Here is a 26,321-nt window from a genome sequence, read left to right as displayed (position 1 = left end):
CCACAAATCATTTAAATAAATCCCTCTAAATGTCTAATTTTGGGAAAAAAAAACCTGCCATTTAATGAGAATAAAAGATGTATTTTTCTTGGTGCCCCCTCCCCATTAAATTGATTCTATTAGTAGCTACAGCAAAGCTAGCAATGCTTTTTGCTAATACAGCTAGTGTTTGCTTTAGCAAAAAAATGCAGAAAAAAAGAGCAGAAAATTACTTATTTTGTTTGGGATTAGAATAGAATTGCCTTTTTGTCATTAGAATTTTGTTTGAAATCCGAACAATGTGTGATTGTTGGACATCACATATTAGCTATTGTTAAAAGTGCTTTTTAGCTAACTTAGATAGTCATGTCAAGTCATGTGTATTCGTCACACCCTTAATCACAAAGAGTCTCAGAGGGCTGCACAGATTACAGACGCCGCCGTATTTACGAACGAGGTCCCGGACAATGAGCTTCAAGAGTTGGGGACTTCCTACTCCGTGGTAGAAAGGGGCAGAAAAAAAGTGATCCAACCATTTTCTCAACCGCATCAAGCTTTCTTATTCCAATTTAGTTTTAAAAGAAACTGCTCACCTCTTCTTTATATTAAACAATAAAAATGTCAAAGAGCCTTGGCGTGCTGGAAATACAGTATAGAATGTTTTCACACTAACTAGCTCAGTAGCCTAGATGGTAAGGCGCCCGCTTTGAGACTGGGAGGTCGGTGGTTCGCGCCCCGGCCGAGTCATTCCTAAGACTTAAAAAGTGGTCGGCGGCGCCCTCTGTTGGCTGCGGCTGCATCGGCTCGCTACAACGGGTCAGGTGCAATCGACATTTCGTTCTGTGTACATTGTTACACAGAATGACAATTCAAGGAAATTATTATTATTATTATTATTTAGAAAGAGGAAGAGGATGCTGGGTGACCTCTTACAGCGCCACACGCCGGTAGTGGCGGAAAGAAGCCTTACAGCACTGTCCTCTCCTCGGTTGAAGGTGCACTCAATACAAAATCTAATTTACAGCAATCTCCGGATATTTTTCGATATCGCTAAAAAATGATTGTATCTACCATTCCATTCAATATGGTTGGTGAAAAGTGTAAAAAAGAGGCGAGCCATTTCTTTTGAAACAAAAGTGGAATAAGAAAGCTTGATGCGGTTGAGAAAACGGTTAGATGGCTTTTTTTTTCGGCCACTTTTTACCATGGAGGAGGAGGAAGTCACCTAACTCTTGAAGCTCATCTTCCAAAAGTAAGGTAAAATTCATTTATTTATCTTTAAAGAGCATATTATTTTATGAAACGTTTATTTTTAAGTACAAAACAATACAGGTTACTGATACAAGCCTTAAACATACTTACATAAACTCGTTCGCAAGTAGGGCAGTGCCTGTTGTGATTTGTCAATGCAATCCTAGCTTTCACTATAGTGTTAATTCCATGCACCTTATATATGAAAAATACATCACAAAAGACTAGTGTTTGAACCCGGTGCGCATTTCAGTGCGAAAAATACCGTATTTTACTTGACACGTTACTGAGACAGTTCACACCAAAGGAACATCACCATTTTTGTTTTCAAAATAAGAAACACTTATATTTGCATCTGACACTTCAGGGCAAACGACACAACAGTTGGCAGCTGCTTAAAAGAGCCAACCGTGCGTCAAGGTAGCAATGTTTTTTTCACTAATATTCCCATTCTGTGCCTTCTTTCTCTAGCTTGGCAGTCTTAAGACAACACCGGAGACGTTAAAAACAGCAAACACACAAAGCCAACACGCTCCAACGAGTCTCCCTCGTAATTTACAATACTGAAATCGGCACCATACAAATGAAAACAGTTGTGCAATGATCTGCCTTAAATTTTCAGGGAGGTGCCATTTATCTTTTCAGTCAGTAGGTGGCGCCCTGAGTCAGCCCAATCCCTGCACATGCGCGACAGCATCAAAGCAAAAACGAGAAGAGAAAAAAATACATCAAAGACAACCTTCTCATGCAGGACTTTTTGGAGGCCGGGCTTTTTAGGGTGGAGACCCGGATGTCTTATTGTGGTCCTTTTTTTCCCGATCACTGGAGATCCTCAGAAAACGCCAACAATGAGCTTTGGAATTTAAAGCGGTGTGGTTCTCAATCCTTGACCAATCGGTAGACGTGGTGTTGGGCTCCGTGCTCGCTGGAGGACACCTCAAAGACGTAGGCCACGCACAAAAGAGTTTCCAGGGTGTCCCTGTTGGAAACCACCTGGGAAGGCAGAGTCAAAGGGATTTTAAGGAGACAGGGTGTATTGTTTAACCACTAGATGTCACCGTATTGTATTGTACAACCGATAACGAGTGCTAAAAAAGACGAAGTGTACACAATTTATTTTTGCCGCCGCGATGCATTATCCTCAACCTTATCAGACCGTGAGCGTGAACGGCAGAATGCCCTTTAGTTGGGAGGCGGACTGTTCTGGCCCACATTAAATGAAATACACAGTTGTGGCCACGATCCATTATCCCAGGTAGACTATGCCTGCGAGCAGGAGCCAGGATAATACCTTTTTTGGGGGTTGGTGCGCCTAAATAGAAATGCACTTTGGGCCATGATCTATTCTCCCCAGTCGACTACTGCTAAGAGCGGGAGGCAAGAGAGCAAATATGTGTCATGCACGGTGGCTTTTTTCCATTCTTCCTGCCAAGAATCAGCAGCACCTGTGAAGCTGCAATCAAATATCCACAATTGAATATTGATGAGAGCATGAGCTGGCAGAGAGCATGGTAACAGTGATAAACGAGGGATTAAAGTATATATATTCTAGGCTATTCCTAAAAGACTTCCCATGAAAGGAATGTTCAGTGTATGTCTGAGGTAAGATCTGGCCTATTAATTCCAGCCCGACTCATCTGTTCCCGACCAATTAACTTGATTTGAGGGACTGAGCCTGAAGCAAACACATTTTTAAAAATTTTTTGGGGGGAGAACACAAAAGAAGGAACCCTGATTTTTGTCCGACCCCGCCTCCCTGGAGCGCACCTACTTCTCCAAGCGTGCATGCTGCGTTGGCGGATCCTCCACAAAGAAAAAGAAACAAAAAACAATGTGTAAATATTTTTTCTTTTTTTTTTAAGCAAGCAAGTGAGAGAGAGAGAGAAGCCCGAACCCAAACGTAATGATTGATATTTTAGGCTTGACATGACCCATAATTCGGGCCTGGCTTGGGCCTAAGATCTTACCTCTAGTGTAAAGGTCTCCAAGGGGATGCCCGCAGACACCAAAGTGCCCCCTAAGAACAGCGAAACTGCCCGCGGACCTGTTCTAAAAAACAGCTCACCAGTGCTGATTTATTGTGATTTATTTGTCAAATAGTTTTTATGGTTGAGTTTATTTAATTGTACTTCCAATAATTAACCTGGTAATGACATAGTAATAACATATTAATAACGTGATATTTTAGAAATGCATACAAAACGTTGTGCCCTGTTCCCCAATAACAAATAGTAGCTATCAGCCTGAAAAAGGTTGGAGACCCTTGCTCCAGTGTGTCGCTGGCATGCCTCATACATGCCTGTAGGTGTCAGTATCTGGGTACTTTAGTAGAATTTCTGAAGACAATGCACAATAATCATCATAATATCACACATTGTTATTATTATTATGGACAATTGCAGTTTGCGGAGGTCAAGATGAAAACGGCATTGTTGGCATTCCCCCTGGCAGAGTCACAAAGGCCACATTGAGGCCCCGACAAGATAGCATGTCATCGGGCCGTCTCAATAGAGCCATTCACTTCCTATCTACTGTGGAACATGCGACGCATCAGCTTCGAACAGACAATTGTGCATAGTGGAGAAACAAAGTGTGTGCTTGTTCGACTGTTGCACGTACTTGAAGGATGGTGAAATTCTCCAGGACGCTGTTCATCATGTACTTCTCGGGCAAATGTTTGAGCTTGTGGATGAAGTTGATCATGTATTCGCACAGCGGAGAGCGGTGGATGCGGAACATGTAGCGGCCGTTCTCCATTCGGGCGTACTCCGTCTGGGTCCAGAAATCCGACACGAAATAATTCATTGGAACGTAAAAGGAGTAAGGATTGATTGTGGGTCACAGAAAAAGGAACACTGAGAAATCAGAGTAGAGGCCACAGGCTTTCTAATCCAGCCTGCCAAAGGAAAATTGTAGAAAAACTTAGAATGATCCTAAAGACAAAAGCAAAAACATAATAACCATGGAAACAAAGTTAGCATATATCAAGAAATACAAAAAGGCACACACATCAAGGCCCCCCACCAAAGAATACATTTTTGGTTAAACTACCTCCCACAATACCTTTTGACGCTCTTCAGTTTCAAATACCATGTGTTTTGTAAAGACCTTGCACGTTAATGCAATACAATTATGTATTTTGTGACCGCATTTATCCCCAAAAATAGCAGTGATGCTAAAGGAATAAGCAAAAGTATGATAACCATGGAAAGGAAGCTTGCGATCATCAAATAATTCGAAGAAGTCACATGCGTCATAACCCATCAGAAATCCGGACAATTATTAAAATAATAATCATAATAATTATAATACATTGTATTTCGAAGTGCCTTTCAGGACACCCAAGGTTGCTGTACATATGAGTAGGACACACCAATAAAGGAAGAGTATACAAGAGTAAAACAAGCAAGTAATAAATAGCAAATTATACACATTATAGTTAAGGAGGCAATTACTTTTAATCCTCAGTCGCCATCTCCTTCCTCCCTCTGCATCCACCTGTTACTCCATTTGACCAGCTCATCACGTCACACCAAAGGTACATAAAAGGCCGTTTTTCCTTTTGTGAAATGTAAACTTCAGTATATGCTCATAACACGGAGAGAACACAACAATGGATTTTTAACATGCAAGGAGAACCGGGAGAGGAGTATTGAGATGTGGGAATTTCATCCCTTCCACAAGCCTTCTCTGAGTCCCCTCTATTAAAAAAAAAACAAATCAGCCCTACGGGGTGTGGAATTTGAAGAACAGCAAAATATTGACTTAGAACAAAAAATATGTACCGTATTTTCCGCACTATAAGGCGCACCTAAAAGCCTTTATTTTTTTCAAAAGTTGACCATGCGCCTTATAATACAGTGCGCCTTATATATGGATCAATATTAAGTCGCAAAGTCTTGCAACTAAGGCAAGCAGCCGCCGACTAGATTTTCCCCAGAAGGCGAAGTAGTCCGCGGTGTATGCTGGGATTTATATACCGGCGTTTCATTTCCTAACCAATGTGTCAATCATCATTTGAATCAGTCACTATTGGCTAAAGTTATTCGGAGGTAAAGGGGAGGATCCTTTTTATCATTTACAGGCTGGCATTGGCTTGAATGGCAAAACAAAGCCTGCAATTGGCCAAAAAAGACGTGTCAATCATCATTTGAATCAGTCACTATTGGCTAAAGTTATTCGGAGGTAAAAGGGGCGGATCCTTTTTATTATTTACAGGCTCGCATAGGCTAAAAGGGCAAAACAAAGCCTGCAATTGGCCGAAAAAGATGAATGTGAATCACACGTTGGGTTGCACTACGGCATAGAGAAAACATTTTTTACTATTCTGTATTTGTGAATATTTTACTCTCCTGGATTTACTACACTCACGGTTGTAAGAAGACCATGGTTACGTATCATTGTTGTACGTGATGGCTGCAAGAGAACTTAGGTGAGCTATGCGGATTTATATTTTCCCGGTATCTTGTTTTAGAACGATCTTGATGTTTCTGTGATGAGTCTATTTTTAAACTAAATTCAATTCAAAGTGTTTATTGTCATATGCACAGTAAAGAACCCCGTTTCCCTGCACAATAAAATTCTTACTTTGCTGTCCACACAGTTGCCAGCAAAAAATAAAATGGAAACTAAGAAATGTTTGGCATTTCTTGAATCCCAAGACTTAAACCTTCCGAATGATATTTGGAACGATGCATTTGAGTGATTGGTGACATCGTACAGACACTGTTTCCGTACATGTCTGAGACACGTATTTGCTTCCTTGCAAGCTTTGGGAATGTTAAGGGGTAATAAGTTTGACTGAACTATCTGACTGTTTTGTCGACGTTTCCATTGTAGCGCCTTATAATCTGGTGCGCCATATGTATGGAAAATATAGGACCAAAAACTATTTTTTGGGGGTGCGCCCTATAACCCGGTGCGCCTTATAGTGCGGAAAATACAATAATAGTCGAAACAATAAATAATAGTGCGCAATAATAGTCAAAATAAGGATCCTATGAATTCTCTTTTTGGATTTGCCTAATATTAAAAAAAACTGAATAAACATATCACTTTATTATAAAGGTATATCACACATAAGAAGTACTTACTATATACAATTTTTTTATTTTAATGTTTTTACTTGTGCTACCACGCTTGTCCCTGTCAAGGTTGCCATGGCGCCCAATTGGCCCCGCCTGTGTGTCGTTACCAGATTAGTTTTCTGTCTATTTTAAGCTCAGCGCTGTCACGATTCCCTTGTCAGCCCGTCTACAAACTTCTGCCCTGCAAGATGTGGGTTTCGACTCGGTCCTGTTCCTCTGGGTATTTCCTGCCCGGTATAGTTTCTGTTTATTTTGTCCTGTTTAATTTCGGTTTCCAGTTTTGTTTCCGTCTATTTTTCTCCTGTTTATCATTTTCTCGGGTTTTCATTCGCGTCTAGTTTCTCCTGTTTATTTTCGATATCCTGATTCATTATCTATCCTGTCTGTTCCGTCCTGTCCGGTATCGACCCCATCTGTGCGATATCAACTCAGGAAATTGGAATCGATCTCGTCGGTCTCTGGCCTTCCGTCTTCCCAGGCCAGACAGCTGCCTAACGTACAGGACTCCCCATTTCCCGTAAAATAAAAGGCTTGTTTGAGAACGTCACACGTTTGGGTCCTGATCCTGTTCTGGTTCTTGACAGTCCCCAGTGTCCGCTATGCACAGCCCAACATACAATTAACTGGCCAGATTATTCTGTACTTTACATATATTTCAATTATCAAATTATTTTTTTTCAATATATTCCTTTGAAGAACAGGTTTAACATATTACGCTGCTTTAATTCTGAATGGTTCAAAACTTATTTAGTGAAATATTTAGGTTATAACAATATAAGATGAATTATAACATGTTTGTGTAGGCGTTTTCATGTCATTTCATGTATAAAGCCATATCGGGAAAATAGATGGGCCTACATGATCTTTATAGTTTATTTATTTGTATGTATCTGATTCAAGACTCAGCAGATACAAAATAACCAAATCACTCAATCATTTTTGTCCCTCAGCCAAATGTTTCAACCCAATGCGGCCCGCAACTCAAAACAGGAATCCAGCAAATAGATGGGCCTACGTGATCTTTTTACTTTATGTATTTGTATGTTTCTGATTCAAGACTCAGTTTCAGCAGATACAAAATAACCCAATCACTCAATCAATTTTGTCCCTCAGCCAAATGTTTCAACCCAATGCGGACCGCAACTCAAAACAAGAATCCAGCAAATAGATGGGCCTACGTGATCTTTTTACTTTATGTATTTGTATGTTTCTGATTCAAGACTCAGTTTCAGCAGATACAAAATAACCCAATCACTCAATCATTTTTGTCCCTCAGCCAAATGTTTCAACCCAATGCGGACCGCAACTCAAAACAAGAATCCAGCAAATAGATGGGCCTACGTGATCTTTTTACTTTATGTATTTGTATGTTTCTGATTCAAGACTCAGTTTCAGCAGATACAAAATAACCCAATCACTCAATCATTTTTGTCCCTCAGCCAAATGTTTCAACCCAATGCGGCCCGCAACTCAAAACAGGAATCCAGCAAATAGATGGGCCTACGTGATCTTTTTACTTTATGTATTTGTATGTTTCTGATTCAAGACTCAGTTTCAGCAGATACAAAATAACCCAATCACTCAATCATTTTTGTCCCTCAGCCAAATGTTTCAACCCAATGCGGACCGCAACTCAAAACAAGAATCCAGCAAATAGATGGGCCTACGTGATCTTTTTACTTTATGTATTTGTATGTTTCTGATTCAAGACTCAGTTTCAGCAGATACAAAATAACCCAATCACTCAATCATTTTTGTCCCTCAGCCAAATGTTTCAACCCAATGCGGACCGCAACTCAAAACAAGAATCCAGCAAATAGATGGGCCTACGTGATCTTTTTACTTTATGTATTTGTATGTTTCTGATTCAAGACTCAGTTTCAGCAGATACAAAATAACCCAATCACTCAATCATTTTTGTCCCTCAGCCAAATGTTTCAACCCAATGCGGACCACAACTCAAAACAGGAATCTAGCAAATAGGTGGGCCAACATGATCTTTTTACTTTATGTATTTGTATGTTTCTGATTCAAGACTCAGTTTCAGCAAATACAAAATAACCCAATCACTCAATCATTTTTGTCCCTCAGCCAAATGTTTCAACCAAATGCGTCTCGCAACTCAAAACATTTGCCCACCCCCGGTCTACGCAACCCAATATAACATATATAATGCGACACGTAGCATGCTAGCTGCGACAATAAACATAATTCTCTTGACAAGACTAACCAAATCACGATGCCATTACGTGTCATCGCCAGGCGGACTGAGGCCTCAACCCAAGGCGCTGCTCGTGTGTTTACGCTATATTGTACAATCCATCAGGAGCCGGTGTGGGTGAGGGGGGCGCCATTGTGTCCGTTTAACGGGAAGCCCAAGTGTGAATCATCTGGGATTTCTTTTTTCTCTCTTCTTTTTCACATCTACTTCCTGACAAGCGCTTGCTGGCAGGAATCCAGCAAACTCTTACATCATGTGCACTCACGCGCTCCTAGAATGATTCAAGATTTCCCCGAACACGAAAGTAGAGGCCGCGTTTTGGTATTGTGTCCTAAATTTCCTGGCAGAATAGAACTGAGGTTTGAACCATTCCAGGAGACCATTTGAGCTTCTTTGCCCCTGCAGTGCCAGCTATGCCCCCCTCCTCCTTAAACCAGTGTGCTTGGTCATTAATTTTACACCATAATTTGAAAATATGGTGACAGTGTGTAACAATACACCACTGGAGGTTGTTTTAGCAAATAATGGAGCTATCACATGAGCGTTTTGAGAAAAATCATCATGGAAGCCCGAAGGATATAACGAAATTCAGAAGCATATTTCATATTTTTAAGCAAGGATTTCATGCAGTGACCGAACACGAGAGCTACTTTTAAAACCCGCCAGTGACAACAAATGACCGAGTTAGCTGGATGCACCCAGAGCAGCCTAAATGTTGGTCAGAGTTGGTATAAGTCGCTAACTTTAGCGGCTAGCTGGAGAAGATACTAGAAAGACCAGTAAAAGACTAAAATTGCTGTAGAATCCTGAATCACAAAACTCTGCCTTGTAAGGCGAGTGACATTAAAGGACAAAGCAGGAGCAGCTAACAATGACATTTGCTTCTAGTGGCGAGCTATAGCCATTAGTTAATTATCTGATGTGAGTGGCTAGAGAAGGAACTGGTGGGAAAATAGTGCAGATGCTTGAATCACAGAAATAAGTGACATTTAACTGCGGAAGGTGAGTGACACTGAAGGACGTAGCAGGAGGAGCTAACAATAACATTAGCGGCTAGTGGCGAGCTCACATCAGCTAATTAGCTGATGTGAGTGGCTAGAGAAGGATACCGTGAGGAAAAAAACAGGAAGATTCCTGATTCACATGAATCTTTGTAATCAATTGCAGGGCTGAGCTTTGGGGTGCAAGTGACTGTTAAATGGGAAAAGTTACCTCAACAAAAAGGTTATTTGGGGTTCCGTAGTAGTAAGATGGCGTCCAAACTTGACAACTTTAAGTTCTATCATATAAAATGCAAATTGCAGAACCAACAAGTCCTTAAAAAATCATGTTATTTTTGCTTATTATTTGAATCAATAGTGTTTTATTTTAAGTTAGCATTTTTACACAACTAGGAGTTGCCGTTTAAAACAGTGAAAGAACATGCAAAAATTTGATTTTTTTTTCCCCACTGTACATTTCATAATGTGAAGATCCATCTCCTCTAGGAACACATCTCATGACCAAAATAGAAATGTACACAAAACCTGTGTTTAACATCTTCACTATTCGATAATCTGCTCATCTAACTTACCTCAACCTTCTCCACCACCTGCTTTCCAAATGAGCAGACTTTGGTGGACGAAGTGATGATCATGTTCTCGGAGCTCTCGTATTGGCTGGAGACGCCGTAGAAGAAGCTGCTGTCGTCCTGTAGGTTCACGCTCAGGTCCGCCTGGGTTGAAGGAAGCAAATAGATGGACTGAATTTCATGAAAAGACATTAAAGAACGCTAAATATTCAAAAGTGGAGGTTCCTGGAGTCAGCATAGACAAAGAATCTTTGAGCTCAGCCAAGCTGGAGCGTAATTCCCTGCAAAGCCAGCAAGCATCCAAAGTGACAATCCCAGCTGATCTTGGCTAAGGCTGCCAAAGCAGCTTCGAGATTCCAAAGATACTGAGGCTTTCTTAGGGTTACATGTCTTCCTAGCTTGGAATAATGAGTGGCCACGCTGTGGACATGGTGAAATTCGGACTAGAACGCAAAAAATATTACGCCTCTTTAATAGGTAATGTTGCTTATGATTATAATAATCGATTTAAAGAATCGATTTAAAAAAATGTTCTACTTGCTGACACCATCTTCTGGCTAAACTAATCAGCGAGCAAGTGTGTGAAATTCCTAGACACTCAAATAATCTCTTCATTTTGTGTTGGTATTTGAAACGGTCATTTTCTTACTTTCGACATTTTCATCCTACGATAAAAGAAACCCACCAGCACGCGTGTGAAATCACTCTCCTCCCCCCATTTCATTTACCCAGCGAAATGCGCTCCGTGGCCGGAACACCAAGGGTAAACATAAGATAATAGCACATAGGCAGAGTGGGAAAAGACATATATGGGCTCTTTGAACTCAGTTGAGCATACTTAGTAGAGAAAATATTTATTTTTACCTTTTAAGGACACCTCAAACTACTCCATCTTTAAAATTTTAGATTAAAAAAAAATGGAAACATTTTTGCCAGTTTTAAATAAAAATATATTTTTCCCATTTGAAAAAATCTGCCATCCGTCTTACCATATTATCCGTTTATAAAGCCATCCATCCATCATCATACAATTCTATTATCCATCCATCCATAGTACCTTTCTATTGCCCATTCAGACACACCAATCCATTATCCATCTGTAGTATCCTTCTATCCACCCATCCATCCAAAGTACCCTTCTGTTCATTCAGACCTCCAACCATTCATCCATGGATCCATCCATCCAACATAGGCTCGTATTACCCATTTATTCAACCAGCATCCATCTCTCCATCATATCTTTCTATAATACATGTATTCATCTGCCCATCTATCCATTCATTCACCCATCTGTAGTATCCTTCTATTATCCATCCAGCCGCCATGCTTTATTTATTACCCATGTATTCATCCATACATCAATCCTTTCATCTATCTATCCATCTATCTATCCTTCCATCCTTCCAGCATCTATCCATCCATCTGACCCATCCATAGTATCCTTCTACTATCCATACTTTTCTGTTTACCCATGTATTCATCTGTGAATCCATTCCTTCCATCCATCCGTTATCCGTCCATCCATCCAACCCATCCCTCAATCACCAAATTTGTAAACCATCCGTGTTAAAAACAAGCTTCCCTTTGATCGATCAAGGTGAATGCCAGCGCCTTGAATATTTCACCTCGAGCGTAATCTGATTTTGGTTCAAGCCGAGACCCGTCCTCGCTATGACAGCTGTCCCTGTTTCACCCCTCGTCCCTACTCCGCCTCCCCCTAATGTCCTGCAGAGACACCTTTAAGGTTCCCCATCCCTTCATTGCCCCGTTCGTCTTCATCCCGGACCGACGTAATTTCTTGATTTGTCTTCGTCCCCGCCGGGGGCTCGGCCACCCTGGCCGAGGCACCGTCTGCCCGCCTTACGGCCTGCGAGGGAATTCATCCAATTACGATCATCGGCGTACAATTGGCTGATTGGATCAGGCCGAGCGGGAGGGCTGTGCAACAATTTAGCAGAGGCAGCTCAAATCGGATTCCCAGGGCAATTCAAAAGCGTGCGACAATCGGTGAGGACAGGGCTCGCGGCATTAAGGAGGGTGGAAGGGTGCGTCGCCGGTGGCCCACAGCACCTCTATGCTGGAGATTCAATTTGGAAGACCATAGTTTTGGTGGCAGCTCATGGGCCTGTCAGCGTCGCCATGACAACACCTGCCGAGGTGTGGCCTGCCAGATGTTCTCCAAGATGTCTGCGTAAGAGCTTCTCATCTAATATTGAAAAATATGATAATCGATGGGAAGCACAGCGTCGCAGTGGATAGCATGTGTGCGGCAGATTTCTGAGGTCATGAGATTGAACCATCTGTCTGGAGTTTGCATGTTCTCCTCGTGCTTGCGTGGGTTTCCTCCGGGCACTTCGGTTTCCTCCACATTACAAAAACATCCATGTCAGGTTAATTGGCCGGTCCGAATTGTCCCTAGGTGTGAATGAGCGAGTGAGTTGTCTGTCTCTGTGCATCCTGTGACTGACTGGCAACCAGTTCAGGATGTTCCCTGCCAACTGCCTGAAGATAGCTGGGATGGGCTCCACAACCCCCGTGACTCTACTGAGGATAAGCGGTGCAGATAATGGATGGATGACAATTGATTCATATGTTGATCTTTTTAATTTTTTTTAAGTTAAAAAAAAAAGATTTATTATCATACCCTTCGAAAACAGAAAATAATAAATCAAATAAACATTAAAGAAACTCAAGATCTTTCTTTTTTAGATTTTACTTTTGTATGTTCTGTACTATATTCTTCCATGTTCTGTGTCTTGGAACTTTCAGTGGAATTATGCCCATTGATGACTTAAAAGATATGTCAAGTCAAGTCATGTTTATTTGTGACGCCCTTAATCACAAGGAGTCTAAGGGCTGCACAGATTATTGCAAACTATAGACTATTATTACACCATCCCCTGATCTAAAACCTACATGAGGGCAAGGAAAAACTCAAAAACCTCAACATGAGGAAAATAAAAAAACCTTGAGAAGGGACTGGACATGAGGTATCCCCCTTCCAGGATGACCAGGCTGCAATGGATGTAGCATTAACAAACGATACCCAGACAAAGAGTTATTTTGTTTTGTTGGAGTAATCTGCATCGTATTCCTTTCACGTTTTGTTCAGTCAGAGCTAGTTAATGTTTCAACATATCTTAGTTGTGTTCTGCCATGTTTTGTCCAGTTGGAGAAAGTGTCCCAACATATCTTGCATTGTCTTCCTTTTGTCTTTTGTTCAGTTAAAATTAGTGTTCTAACATATCCTGTGCTTTTACTTTCAAGTTGTGTTTAGTTAGAGTTCATTCGAGTCCCAACAGCGTCAGTGTTGCCCTTGTATCAGGTTTTTCTTCAGTACACATTTGTGTTACAACACATCATGCATTGTTGGCTTTCATGTTATTTTCAGTTAGAGCTAGAAAGTGTTTTAACATAGCCTGTGTTCTCTTCCTCCTATGTTTTTGTCCATTTTTTGTCCCAACATACTATGCACTGTCTTTATTTCATGTTTTGTTAAGTTAGAGCTTGTCGGTGTCCATGTGTTGGAATGTTTCTTGAGTCGTCGTATTTTCATGTTTTGTTCTCTTAAAGCTGGTTGATGTTGAGACATTATGTGCTGTTTTTGTTCTATCCACCCATCAGTATGTTCCTTTCATCCTTTCTTTTGTGTTTTGTTTAGTTAGAACCAGTAAATATTCCAAATAATACCTTTTGTTTTGTTCATGTTTTGTGAAAGCAACTTTGCGTTCCAACATACCCTGCGTTTTCTTTATTTCATCTTTCATTCATTTAGATGTAGTTAGAGTTTCAACATTATGCAGCTGAAACGTGTTTTTGAGCATGTGATGGAGTAACTCTGATGTCTTTAAATTCTGAAAATCCCAGTAAACTTTATTGTTCTGTTTCTTACACTTTCTCTTATGTTGTGTCTACGTTAAAGGGAGCTACGTCTCCGACCACACCAGAACCTGACAGGTTTAGTAAGTTAGTGTTTTAGATTCCAGTTTAAGTCTAAATTGAAAGTTGTCAATTGATTGATGTTCGGTTATCAACTTTCCTTAAGGCCGGTCCCAATTCGTCTTCTTTTAAATAGATAACCGAGGTTACTAACTACAAATATGTAGCGAGAAGGGAAACTAACTGTAGGTTAGTGTGCAGACTTCCAATTTAATTGACGGACTGAGCCCTTCTTCTGGTTCACACCAGACGTCTCGATTTCAATCCCTGTTCTTTCATTACAGTCCCACTCCCCTTTTTTCCGATGATATATAGATGACAGGTCTCCTCAAGCACTGATACAAATGCCACCGACCAGTTGCCCTTCCCAAAGGCCTGCCCGTCCAAGACCGCTTCCAAAACGGTGTCACTCATAAATGTCCTTTATCCCGCCGCGATAAATAATGCGAAAGTCCAACATGTAAGAAGGGTAACCCCATACGTACAAAAGCCATCTGGCGGGCACGGAGAGGCAGAGCGGCACTTTCAACTTGACATTTGCGATGCGGCTGCTCCTATGTGTATTTTACAATTAGCCTGGACGACATTTGCCGGTACATTTATGTTACAAACTGCAAATGGACCCATCTGCATGAAAGCAGGAAAGGAGGCCCAGGAATAAAGTAAGAAACTAACAAGTGATCTCAAACCAACAAACAAAATGTTCAAACCAGAAACAGGAAACAAAAACCTAACTTAGCGTGGCAATGGCAATTACCGGACAACCTCTAACGACGGCGATAGTCAATACAGGTGAGCCCTTTCCAGCCGCTCCGCCCAAGTTGTGGCCCTCGAGGAATATACCTTTGACTGAAAAAGCTCAGCACCAGACATTATATTGCACACAAAGGGGCATTCATTTATCGATCAATTACCAACTAATAGGGGCAGAACGGGCAGCACGGCGGCGAAGTGGTTAGCGCATGTGCGGCACAGTTGATGTCTTGGGAACCTCCTGCGTGGGTTTAAATCCAGCTCCAGACTTCCTGTGCGGAGTTTGTATGTTGTATGCTTGCGTGGGTTTCCTCTGGGCACTCCGGTTTCCTCCCACATTCCAAGAAAAACATGCATTTCAGGTGAATTGGCCGGTCCAAATTGTCCCTAGGTGTGATTGAGAGAGTGAGTTGTCTGTCCCCGTGTGCCCTGCGATTGGCTGGCAACCAGTTCAGGGTGTCTCCTGCCCACTGCCCGATGATTGCTGGGATGGGCTCCAGCACCCCGCGACCCTACTGAGGATAAGCGGTGTAGCTAATGAGATGAGATGAGATGAGGGGCAGAACGGCAGCACAGTGGTTAGTGCGTGTACGGCGCAGTTCTGAGGTCATGAGATCGAACCTGCTGTGTGGAGTTTGCGTGTTCTCCCCGTGCTTGCATGGGTTTCCTCCGGACACTCCGGTTTCCTCCCACATTCCAAAAACATGCATGTCAGGTTAACTGGCCGGTCAAAATGTCCCTAGGTGTGAATGAGCGAGCGAATTGTCTGTCCCTGTGTGCCCTGCGACTGGCTGACAACCAGTTCGGGTGTCCCCTGCCCACTGCCTGAGGATGGCTGGGATGGGCTCCAGCACACCCGCGACCCTACTAAGGATAAGCGGTGCAGATAATGAATGAATGAATGAATACCAACTAATAGATTATCAAATGAACAGCAAACTAGTTTTTTTTAAATATTTTTATACAGTAGACCCCGAGGCTAGGGTGTCCCTATGAATATTTTCACGCTATGATGTGGAATACATGTTTTTTTTTTCTCCCCCCCTTATGGCATGTTCCAGAACATACTACTTAAACATCTTATATTTCGCTTTGTGGTGTTGGTACGTATGACTGTGCGTGTCACGTGCCTCATTTGTGCCTGTTTGCTATTGGTCGACGTAATTAGATGCTGGTCTCCTATTGGTCTGTGTAACGGCATCAAGAAGAGGATAAAATGCTCTTTGCTGAATTCCCATCCACAATGCTCCAATTCTCTCTCAGATTTTAATTTATTAGCTATCTGATCTACAAATAATTGCAGTGTTGCTAAAATGAGAAAACATTAATTGTTTTCCTATTTGTATCCTATCCAATATCAAACAGGAAAAGCCTTTAACTTAACGTTCTGCTGATCCCTCGAGTTGTTGTTGATATCAAAAATAGTTTCATAAGTAAGAGACACAACATGGGTCTCTAAACACCATCTAATGTTGTCCCTTCTTGCCATGCCGAGTACATGATAATCTGTTAATTCCTTGTCAGTGCTGTGGCTTTGAAGTGACGGTGTCTAATAATTCACCACTAGAGGTTGTTGTAGCTTGAAATTGAGCTGAAGCGTGTGCATTTGAAGAAGACAACCTACGGAAGCCCGAAAGATAGCACTTTGCAAAATTCGGAAGGCTACATCCAGAATTAATAACAAAGACTCAAATAGCAGCAGGATATGAAAGCTAGTGTTCATCCCAAAAACGGTTAATAATAAACACTTGGAGTAGTTGAAAAAGAACCAATAACTGGAGTTGGTTAGAGCTTTTGTGATTGGCTTACTTTATTAGCTAGTAGGAGAAGCTGCTAAAGAGGCAAGAGAAGGTAGAGAAAACCAGAATTTGTCAAGAGCCAGGAATCTGAATCAACTCAAGTGGTGAAAGGTGTATTAAAAGGTGTCACTGAATATGTAATCCCAATTGCTTTCTTGTTATATTAGTTTTATTGTTTTATCATTTAACTATTTAATAATTTCGTTCCTAGTCATTGTTCATCCACAATTTTTAATGAAGTATCTACTTTCTGTATAAATATGGCGTTTGAATGTATCCTTTCATTCAGTACCTTCCCAGCAATGGTCTCCTGATTAATCTGCCTTTATCTTATCATACAACCTTCAAAATCCATCTGGGTCCAGTTTTAACAAGTTTTTTTTCTCTGGTGAAGATGTGAGTTCCTTCCTTTGCCTGGTTAAGTTTCATTTTCCATTTTGCCAATCCACAACTCTTTCCTAGAAAATCTTTGGTCAGCCATTTTTCGGTTACTTTTAGGAGGGATGACTCTATCTTGATCACAAGCCCAGCGTATACGCTGTTTTATTCTAATTTGTAACTTTTTAATAAAAGTCCTCAACTGAACTGCTCTCCAGGTTTTTTTTGTGTTTGTCCAAATACTCGGTCCAATTCCCAGAATTTGATCATGTGGCAAGACCATACTGTCTCCGCCAACAAAGGCTAGTGACACTGAAAGGCGAACAGGATCGGCTAACAATAACAATACTGTCTTACATTAAGCTGTAGCCCACAGCCAAGTGGCTTAAGTAAGGGGCTAAAGAAGGAAATTTTGGGGAAAGAAAAATTAAGATGACCAGTGCCATATGCCTGAATCACGGGCGAGTAGTAGTAAGGTACAAAGCAAGAGCAGCAAACAATAACAATAGCAGCCAGCGACAAGCCACAGCCTGTGGCCAAGGCGCTAACATGGGTGGCTAGAGAAGGAAACTGGAAAAAAGTCAAAGATGACAAGTTTAAGACCCCCGAATTACAGGACTCTTCCGTGGAAGAAAAAGCAGGAGCAGCACACCATATTAATATCTGCTAGCCGCAAGCCATAGTCAAGCGGATAACATGAGTGGTGAGAGAAGGAACTCTGTTGAAAAAAGAAATTTGAAGATGCCTAAATTCCAGATATCAGTGACGCTCGCTTGCATTACCATCTGTGGAAGGCGAGTGACACTGGGACAAAGCAGGAATAGCCTCTGGTGGGGAACTATAGTCTGCAGCCAAGAGGCTGACATGAGTGGCTGGAGAAGGAAGCAGTGAAAAAAAGTGGAAGATGTCTGAATCAAGGGGCTCAGTGAGCGTCAAACGCAGGGCTCAGTTGTGTGTGGCTGTTAAATGCTAAACGCACCGCTGGGATAAGCTTTCTTCGCAAAATGGTCATTCGGACTTCCATATTAGTAAGATGGCGGCCAAACATGTCAGCTTCTCAAAGGGTGTGTAATATACCTACAAATTTCTAAATCTATGAGTTTTTTAATGATTGAAGTACTGTATCTTAAACCACTAGGGATCGATATATAAAACAGAATTGGGCTTGTTGATGATTGGTTGAGACCTGTGCACCCCAACATGCTGGTACGGGGACAACATAAATTTCTGCAACGTTCAATGTAAGTGGACTTCAACAATAAGTCTTTACTCCCTGACGGTTCTGTACGTCTGTTTTAGGGCGGAGTCGCTCTAAAAATAGCCACATCAGTAGGAGGAGAGGGGGGCGCAAAAAAGTGAGACTGGGGTGTAATCACACAGGGACAGGTGCCCGGGCTCACATTTCCTCCGCTGAAGTTCAGAGCTGCCAGTCTCACAAGTAATCTCTGCCATGGGTGCCCCTTTTTTCACAGCAAGGACGGCGCTATACTATCAGAATCGTCCTTAGTGTCCTTCGACTGCAATGTATAAGCTCTCACAACACAGTTAACACGGCGGGACCATTAACAGACGACAGGTGCATGAAAACATTACCGGCGTAAGGTATCGTACTTCACCTGAGTGACTTTGGGTTAGTGTCCCCGATTTGAAGATTTACCGACGGTTCAAACGCGTTTACAGAATGATGACATCGATCAAGTTTTACCCAGAATTTGACGAGAAAGAAAGCGTTGTGTGGCCCCTTGTCAAAAAGCTCCTTCAGTCCTCCTTTCTTCTCGGGGAATTTGTCGTAGATTTGCCTGACGTCCACCGACTCCAAGTAAGGGTCGCTGTAGCTTGGGTTGGACTGGCCGATGTGCACGAAGAGGTGTTTGTTGAACTGGGGAGAATGAATGAATGGCCTTTATACAAATCGTACAAAGATTAAATTGAAAGGAGAACAATGCGAAGAACAAAATATTAATGATAAATGATGAATACATACAAATTCACTGTGGCAGTTGTACAGTGTATTGTGCTCAAGAACATTGTAGATAGGATTCCATGCTTGTAATGGATCTCATTCTATTGTTCTGATGCCAAAACGATTGAGTCAATGTAGGACCCCAGGTTACGGCCATGTGGAAGACAATGTTTTCTGACCCTTGTTATGGCATTTTCGAGTGCCCAAAAGCGTACCAAATTGTGCATATGATTCAAGTTCCTCATACATCTCGAAGACGCCTGTCTGCTATTGGTCAATATTATATGAGATGCTGTTCTGCCATCGGTTTGCATCACAAGATTAAGAAGACGCCGATATGCGATTGGCTAAACTCCTTCCCGAAATGCTCTTTTTTTTCTCTTTATTCTGCTCAGAATTTTGTGTAAGACACTCATTTGTTTTGCTATGGGTCCCAAGACTTTCAAGGATGCTAAAGGGAGAAGCAAAAACGTGATAACCATGGACCTGAAGCTTAAAAAATAAAGAAATGAATTTGATCTACATATACATGTAAAGGATAAATGAAATTTTCTCGACCATTGGTGTGATGGAACTTGAGCCGAGGGGATAAGGAGATGGCAGAATAAAATGAAAACTGATTTCAACAACTTGCAAGAACGTCATGGCCTTAGAAGACCTTGTTACTTTAATCACCTGTTTTTCCTTTATAATTGTCCCATTCCTTGATTGATTAAGGCTATGCAACTTAATGATTGTAGGTATTTGTGGGCCTTCTCCATAATTCTTGATGATCTTGATGATTATCTTTTGCCTCTCCCTTTAGCATCACTGCAAGTCTTGGGACACATATCAAATAAATACAGTAATGATTAGCACTAACTCTTAAAGGCTAATGAAGGACACTTGATTCTGAACTGAATGGAGGCAAAGGGAATGGGAGTGAAATTAGACAATCACATATCAGCATGAGCAGCGCGTGTGCGGCACAGTTCTAAGGTCTTGGGAACCTCCTGTGTGGGTTCAAATCCAGCTACCGGACTTCCTGTGTGGAGTTTGTATGTTCTCCCCATGCTTGCGTGGGTTTCCTCCGGGCACTCCGGTTTCCTCCCACATTTCAAAGACATGCATTTCAAGTTGATTGGCCGGTCCAAATTGTCCCTAGGTGTGAATGAGCGAGCGAATAGTCTGTCCCTGTGTGCCCTGCGATTGGCTGGCAACCAGTTCAGGGTGTCCCCTGCCCACTGCCCGATGATTGCTGGTATGGGCTCCAGCAGCCCCCGCAACCTAACTGAGGATAAGCCGTGCAGCTAATGAGATGCGAAGAGACATATCAGCATTTTCATGACACTGTGACAAATAGTAGATCAGCATTTTACACGATAATTTTCAACGTTTTTGTTGTTGTAAGGTGGGGAAAATGTTATAGAAAGGGGCAGAAAGAAATTGTATTCCACACCGTTTGTTACCTCCTGTCTCTATTACTGTAATGCACTACTCTCCGGTCTCCCTAAGTCCAAATTCAAGAGCCTTCAGCTGGTACAGAATGCTGCAGCCAGGCTTTTAACCAAGACAAGAAAGTTTGATCACATGACCCCGATTTTAGCTAAACTCCATTGGCTCCCTGCTATCTTAAGATGTGATTGTAAGGTTCTGTTGGTATAATACACAATCATGCATGAACTTGCTCCCTCATATCTTTCAGATTTAATTTCCCCCTATGTTCCAGTCTGGAGCCTTCGCTCTGAAAACGCTGTTCTACTAGTGATCCCAAGAGCCAAGAAGAAATCTGCAGGTTCGAGAGGGTTCTCCATTCGGGCCCGGGTGCTGTGGAATGCTCTCTCCCATGAGATTCGATCTGCAACCTCAGTGGAAATGTTTAATTTTAATTCAAACACACTTCTATTCTATAGCATATGAATAACCTACTATTCGTGTGGACAATATTTGTTTATTATTCGTTATTGCAACATCCATTGCTGTCTGGTCATCCTGGAAGGGGTATTACCTCATGTGCAGTCCCTTCTCAAGGTTTCTTCATTTTCCTCATGTTTGAGGTTTTCCTTGCCCTCATGTTGGTTTTAGATCAGGGGATGGTGTAATAATAGTCTGTAGTCTGCAATAATCTGTGGTCTGTGGAGCCCTTTGAGACTCTTTGTGATTAAGGGCTATACAAATAAACTTGACTTGACCGTAAAGTGAAAACGTCATAAACCAAGGTTGCCGTGTCCTTGGGTGCACTGTACTACCTTTAGAATTAGAATGATCATTTAAATCTGAATGATATGAATCTGGATAAAAAAAGCTTATGTATGCCTTAATTTTACGTTTTTCTCCCCACTTACTGTCTCTGGGTCTTGAGGTTGCTCTAGAAAGGCAGAGAACTCCAGCATTCGAAGCTTGGAGCTGGCGATACATCTCCCCTGCCATGGGGGGGCGCTAGGTGACATGGACAGCCCTGCGGTGCTTTCATAACCTAGGAAGTAAAATATACGTTGTATATTTCATATCATTGTTCATACATGATGCTGCATTTGTCAACACAACGGGAACGAGGGGGAAAGGAAACCCACCTGTTATGGGGGGCGGGCCGGACCCTTGCATGGCGTAACCCTGTTGGGAAAAGGGCTTAATGCTGAAGGCAGAGAGGGGGAAAAAAACGAGAGGCATGTTAGGAAGCGTGGCTGCCTTGTGACCCCGTCTCATATACTAATTGGAGCGCCCGACCTCTAAAGGCGCAGGGGGCAAGGCGGCATGCCTGACGTCTGACAGCTGACTTTATCGTTTAACGCTTTAATTTGTACACCCGATCCCGAATGCATCTGATGCAGCGGGTCGGATTAGACGTGAAAGCTAAGATCGGAAAGGCGGAGGCCGATTCACTCACTCTTCGTGGCCTCCCGGTTGACCTGGGAGAGCCCCGTGCCAAAACTGGAAGGACAGAAGAACAAAAAGAATGGAAGATTATACAGAATGTCCTTGATTTTCATGGTTAATTAATTCCATAATCACCCGAATTAAGTGAATTTCCGTGAACTAAAAACATATTTATATAAATTTATCTATACACTGTATTTACGTATATCTATATATACATCTATCCCTCTCTCTCTCTCTCTCTCATATTATAAATATATATATATATATATATATATATATATATATATATTTTAGTGTAATACAATAATTAATCTGTTATTTTTCGTGCAAATTCATGCACCAGTGCACTTTCCCTCACCCCGGATATTGTTGATGCCGCAAAGAACTGTGGGACTTGTAGTACAGAGGCAAATGATACGTACAAACTCCGACTTACTTTCTAAAAAAAGCCTCATAAGTATTGGTTCATTTCTCCGGGACAATTCCATTTTATTTTCAGTCTCCAAGGCAAAAATGCCACAGTTGTATCTATTTATATGAGTTGTCCATATTAGAGGTAACATTGGCCTTGAAAAAAATCCAGCCCGTTCCAACCCGGGGTCGCTGGTATTAAAGCCCAAACTAGCCCGAGCCCAACAAATCTTTTGAGGTACTGAGCCTGAAGCAAACTGAATTCTAACATTTTAATAGTGAAGACTTGGGAGCAGGAAGGGTAATTTTGCCTGACTCTGATCTTACCTCTACTCCATACAAAGTAAGACATATTGCATTGACATATTCTGCGTTGTCTCTTTTTCATGTTTTGTTCTGTTACAGCTAGTTAGTGTTACAACTTCAGTACATAGTTGTTCTATGTATTCAATGTAACATATTCCAGGTATCCTCTTACTTTTGTGTTTTGTTCAGTTAGAACTTGTTGGTATTCCAACATATACCCCGCTGTCATTTGTTTCATGTTTTGTTTAGTTAGAGATAGTTTTTGTACTAGTTTGTGTTTCGTCTCTAGATAGTGTTTCAACATAATGTACAGGGATGTTGTAGAGACTGTGCTAGAAGAACTTAAATGTCTTTGGATCCTGGAGATCCTCGTAAACTTTGTAGCTCTGTTTCTGTTCACTGTCAGATTTAGATTCCAAAATACTGTGAAAAACTGTTTATTGACTTACTCCACCAGTCGTGGGATACGGGGGCCGGGAGAGCCCCTGAAGTGCCATCTTGTTCTGGAAGGCTGCGGGCGAGATGATCTGGGCCGAAGACATGGTGGCCATGCTCTGTAACGCCTTGTCTTTGGCAGCCTGGTCCTACGCATGGAAGACAGAAAGAAGGACAAAGTAACGCATGGGTGTCATTGAGCAATTATTCAAGCGAAGCTCGTATGGAACCTGTAAGTTCTGAAGCCATTTTGCAGCACTAATGATATTTAAGAATTTCACTAAATAAAACATTTAGACGACAGACAAAAAAAAATGCTTACAGTAAGAATACTTTTTATTTAAAAATATTGAAAAAGTAATCATGTTTTCAGCTAAAATATTTCTCTTATTTTCGTTATTATTTGGTATAATACAGGAAATATTTAAAGAAATATATTCATAAACAATGAGCTCCTCGGGGAAAAGACAGACAACTTACTCTCTCATTCACACCTTGGGGCAATTTGAACCGGCCAATTAATCCGACATGCATGTTTTTGGAATGTGGGAGATAATCGAAGTGCCCGGAGGAAACCCAAGCAATCACCGGGAGAACATGCAAACTCCACATGGGGAAGCTGCGGGAGTTGGTCTTGAATCCTGGACACCCACGCTATAGGACTGCGTGCTAACTACACAGCCGCGGTGCTGCCCAGCTTCATAATGTAGTTTAAAAAACGTAAAACAAAACAATCTATATGAAAAATATTTTTGCAGTTTTTAAAGTAAAATGGAGAAAAATGAAGAAAAAAGGAAATGAACTAAAGAGACTTTTTTTTTTGGCCTTTCCTCTTTTTCTTTTTGAATTTCTTTTTTCTTCTTTTTATTTCTCTTTTGAAAAAGTAATAAGGTGCGTTCTGGTCACTTTGAGTCCCTGTAATTTTTCTTCTTCCATTGTGCTTTTAGCACTCGGTGGCACGACAGAATACAGCAAATAGTGGGAAAATGATACACACCGTCCCTTTAACTTTCATATTAAGGCCTCAAAATATAATCCTAAGGGCCCCAATTGAGATTGGGACCCCTGCACTAGGGGTGATATGGACTTAGGTATAGAGATATTATTTTGCAGAGTTCAAACAAAGTCACCCCATGATGTAATCATTAAACCGGTAACGTGCAAATGCCACCAAAGAAAACAAGATTGCCAGATGCCGGTCAAGCGTCTGCCCCTCTGCTTTGTGGCAACGTGATATGCCGCCGTCTAAATCCACGGCGGTTTCCTAAAAGCACATCGACTTTAGCGGCAAGGCCACTGGCCGCATTCTTGCCGGCAAGGCATAGCTAAAATATGGAGCCGGGAGCTCTCTGGATCTCGGTTACAGCAAAAGAGTATGTCAAATGCGCCCTTCCATCATATAGAGCACTACTGCCAAGATTAGCCAGCTCGCCCTGGATGCTATGCCGGGGAGAAATGCAAACTGAGAAAGTATTGGAGAGACTGGGAGAGGTTTGTGCGTTTATTCCTGTAGGGGGAGTTACAAGAGGATTAATTTGTTCCCTGACAATTGTGTTTAACTCATAAGTGCGTACAGGGACGCCTGGGGGCTTCCTGAATTAGGTTTCATGAAGCATCGCGTTTAAAAACTTTAGCGGCTGTGGTTTCATCAGACAGACTTTGTTACGGGAATTTGAATGCACAAATGTCCCCCATCTGGATTGCAAACAGGCCACTGAGTGTAAATAGCTGAAGCATTCGAGCAAGATACACTACGGAAGCCCGAAGAAAGCCACTTTGCAAAATCTGGAAATCTACTTTTATATTTTCTTGTGTAAGCGAGAATAAATTAAAGTCAGCGAAAGGATATTAAACCTAGTGTTGGTCCCTGAGAAAGAGTTGGATACACCCGGAGCGATTGAAAAGAGCCAATAGGTGGAGTTGATCAGAGCTGGTGTAATTGGAGAACCATAAAAAACTAAAGTGGAAGACGCCGGATTCACAGGCCTCAGCTGAGTGACACTGAAGGTCGAAGCAAGCTTTAATTACACAGAGAAGCAAACAGTAACAAAAGCGGATGGCAACTATCACATGCAGGACTAAGTTTTAAGTGTCCGTGAAGTGCTCAAAGCACCACTGAGACGACTTTTGCAAAATGGCCATTCAGGCTTCCGAAGTAGAAATATGGCAGCCAAACATGTAAGCTTCTGCGAGTTGTGTGGTATAATTACAGATCTCTAAACCCTACGACTCTTGGAAAAAAATGGTTTTCATGGAATAGTACATGAGTTTGCTTGTTATTGGAATTAATTGAGTATTTTTTTTTTAAAAATGAATGAAGTAACACCACTAGGTCAAGTCAAGTTCACTTTATCAAAAACATGGTAAACCTGTGGTGAGATTCAATTTTGGAAAAATGTACTTGGTTTGTTTTTTTATATTTAAGCTAAACAAACAAAAAACGATTTATTCCGGTTTCAATCAAAAATGGTGACTTCAGTTAGAACTCGTGTTGTGAGTTCAAAGTATGTTTAGGAATGAAACTTGTTTCTCCAAGTACACGCATATTGCAGACATAAATCATAGAAAAGGAAAAAAAGTTTGACTCACGTAGCGCACTTTCAGCTTCACCTGGATCTCTCTGGCCTTCCGTCGGGCTAACACCTGAATGTGACTAGACACCTGGAGTTTGAGAAAAATAAGATAATTTCAATGAATAAAAAAGAAACAATTAAAAAATATATAGATTAAGTAGGTAGGTAGGTAGATAATTTCAGGAGTATGAATAAAAACTTTTATATTTCAGAAAAATAAATATTTTTTACATGAAAGCAATGACATTTAAAGTAAGTGTGTACTAAATGGCCACTGGAGGTCGCTGTAGCTCAGAAGGGAGCCGAAACAAGTGAATTTGACGCACAACGAAATACCGAAAGATATCACTTTGCAAAATTTGAAAGGCCAATTGCAAATTTTCAAGTGCTAGCAACCATGAATTTTAGTGAACTTAAGGACATTAAAATTTGTGTGAATCCCTGCGTGCAACAACGAAAGTTGGGTACAAACGGAGTGGCTAAAAAGAGCCAAAAGTTGGAGTTGGTCAGAGAAGTTTTTTTGACTAATCTGAGAAGCAACTAAAAACATGAGACCTAACCAGCCGTGGAAGCCGAGTGACACTGAAGGATGAAGCAGGAGCAGCGAACAATAATAGTAACGGTTACCAACAAGTCATAGCCTGCAGCCGAGTAGCACAGCTTTTAGCCATGGTGAAAAACGTTTGTCGGACAGCCACCTATCATTAAATTTACACTTTCCAATGGTCCAAATTAAACGTCTCCATCCGTATGCGTAATTTGGATAGCAAAGATATGTACAGAAGGCTAGATACGAG

General features: G+C 41.5%; 1 protein-coding gene across 1 annotated transcript in view; it reads right to left on the bottom strand.

Annotated features, from left to right (window-relative positions):
• Positions 1 to 1,256: 1,256 nt before the first annotated feature.
• tead4 (TEA domain transcription factor 4) overlaps positions 1,257 to 26,321 on the bottom strand; it is a 54,254-nt gene continuing 29,189 nt past the window's right edge. The window contains exons 4-12 of the mRNA XM_088340627.1: positions 25,541 to 25,612; positions 22,966 to 23,100; positions 21,807 to 21,850; positions 21,493 to 21,554; positions 21,265 to 21,395; positions 18,683 to 18,856; positions 10,112 to 10,252; positions 3,850 to 4,002; positions 1,257 to 2,223 (exon numbers count right to left, since the gene is read on the bottom strand). Coding sequence (XP_088196753.1) covers positions 2,110 to 2,223; positions 3,850 to 4,002; positions 10,112 to 10,252; positions 18,683 to 18,856; positions 21,265 to 21,395; positions 21,493 to 21,554; positions 21,807 to 21,850; positions 22,966 to 23,100; positions 25,541 to 25,612 — 1,026 coding nt within the window. The 3' untranslated portion in view covers positions 1,257 to 2,109. The remainder of the gene's footprint in view (positions 2,224 to 3,849; positions 4,003 to 10,111; positions 10,253 to 18,682; positions 18,857 to 21,264; positions 21,396 to 21,492; positions 21,555 to 21,806; positions 21,851 to 22,965; positions 23,101 to 25,540; positions 25,613 to 26,321) is intronic.

Source organism: Urocampus carinirostris, chromosome 7 (genome assembly GCF_059441175.1).
Source record: "Urocampus carinirostris isolate Australia breed hairy pipefish chromosome 7, RoL_Ucar_1.0, whole genome shotgun sequence".
Taxonomy (NCBI): Eukaryota; Metazoa; Chordata; class Actinopteri; order Syngnathiformes; family Syngnathidae; genus Urocampus; species Urocampus carinirostris.
The sequence above is the reverse complement of the archived record's forward strand: the minus strand, read 5'-3'. Positions and strand labels throughout refer to the sequence as shown.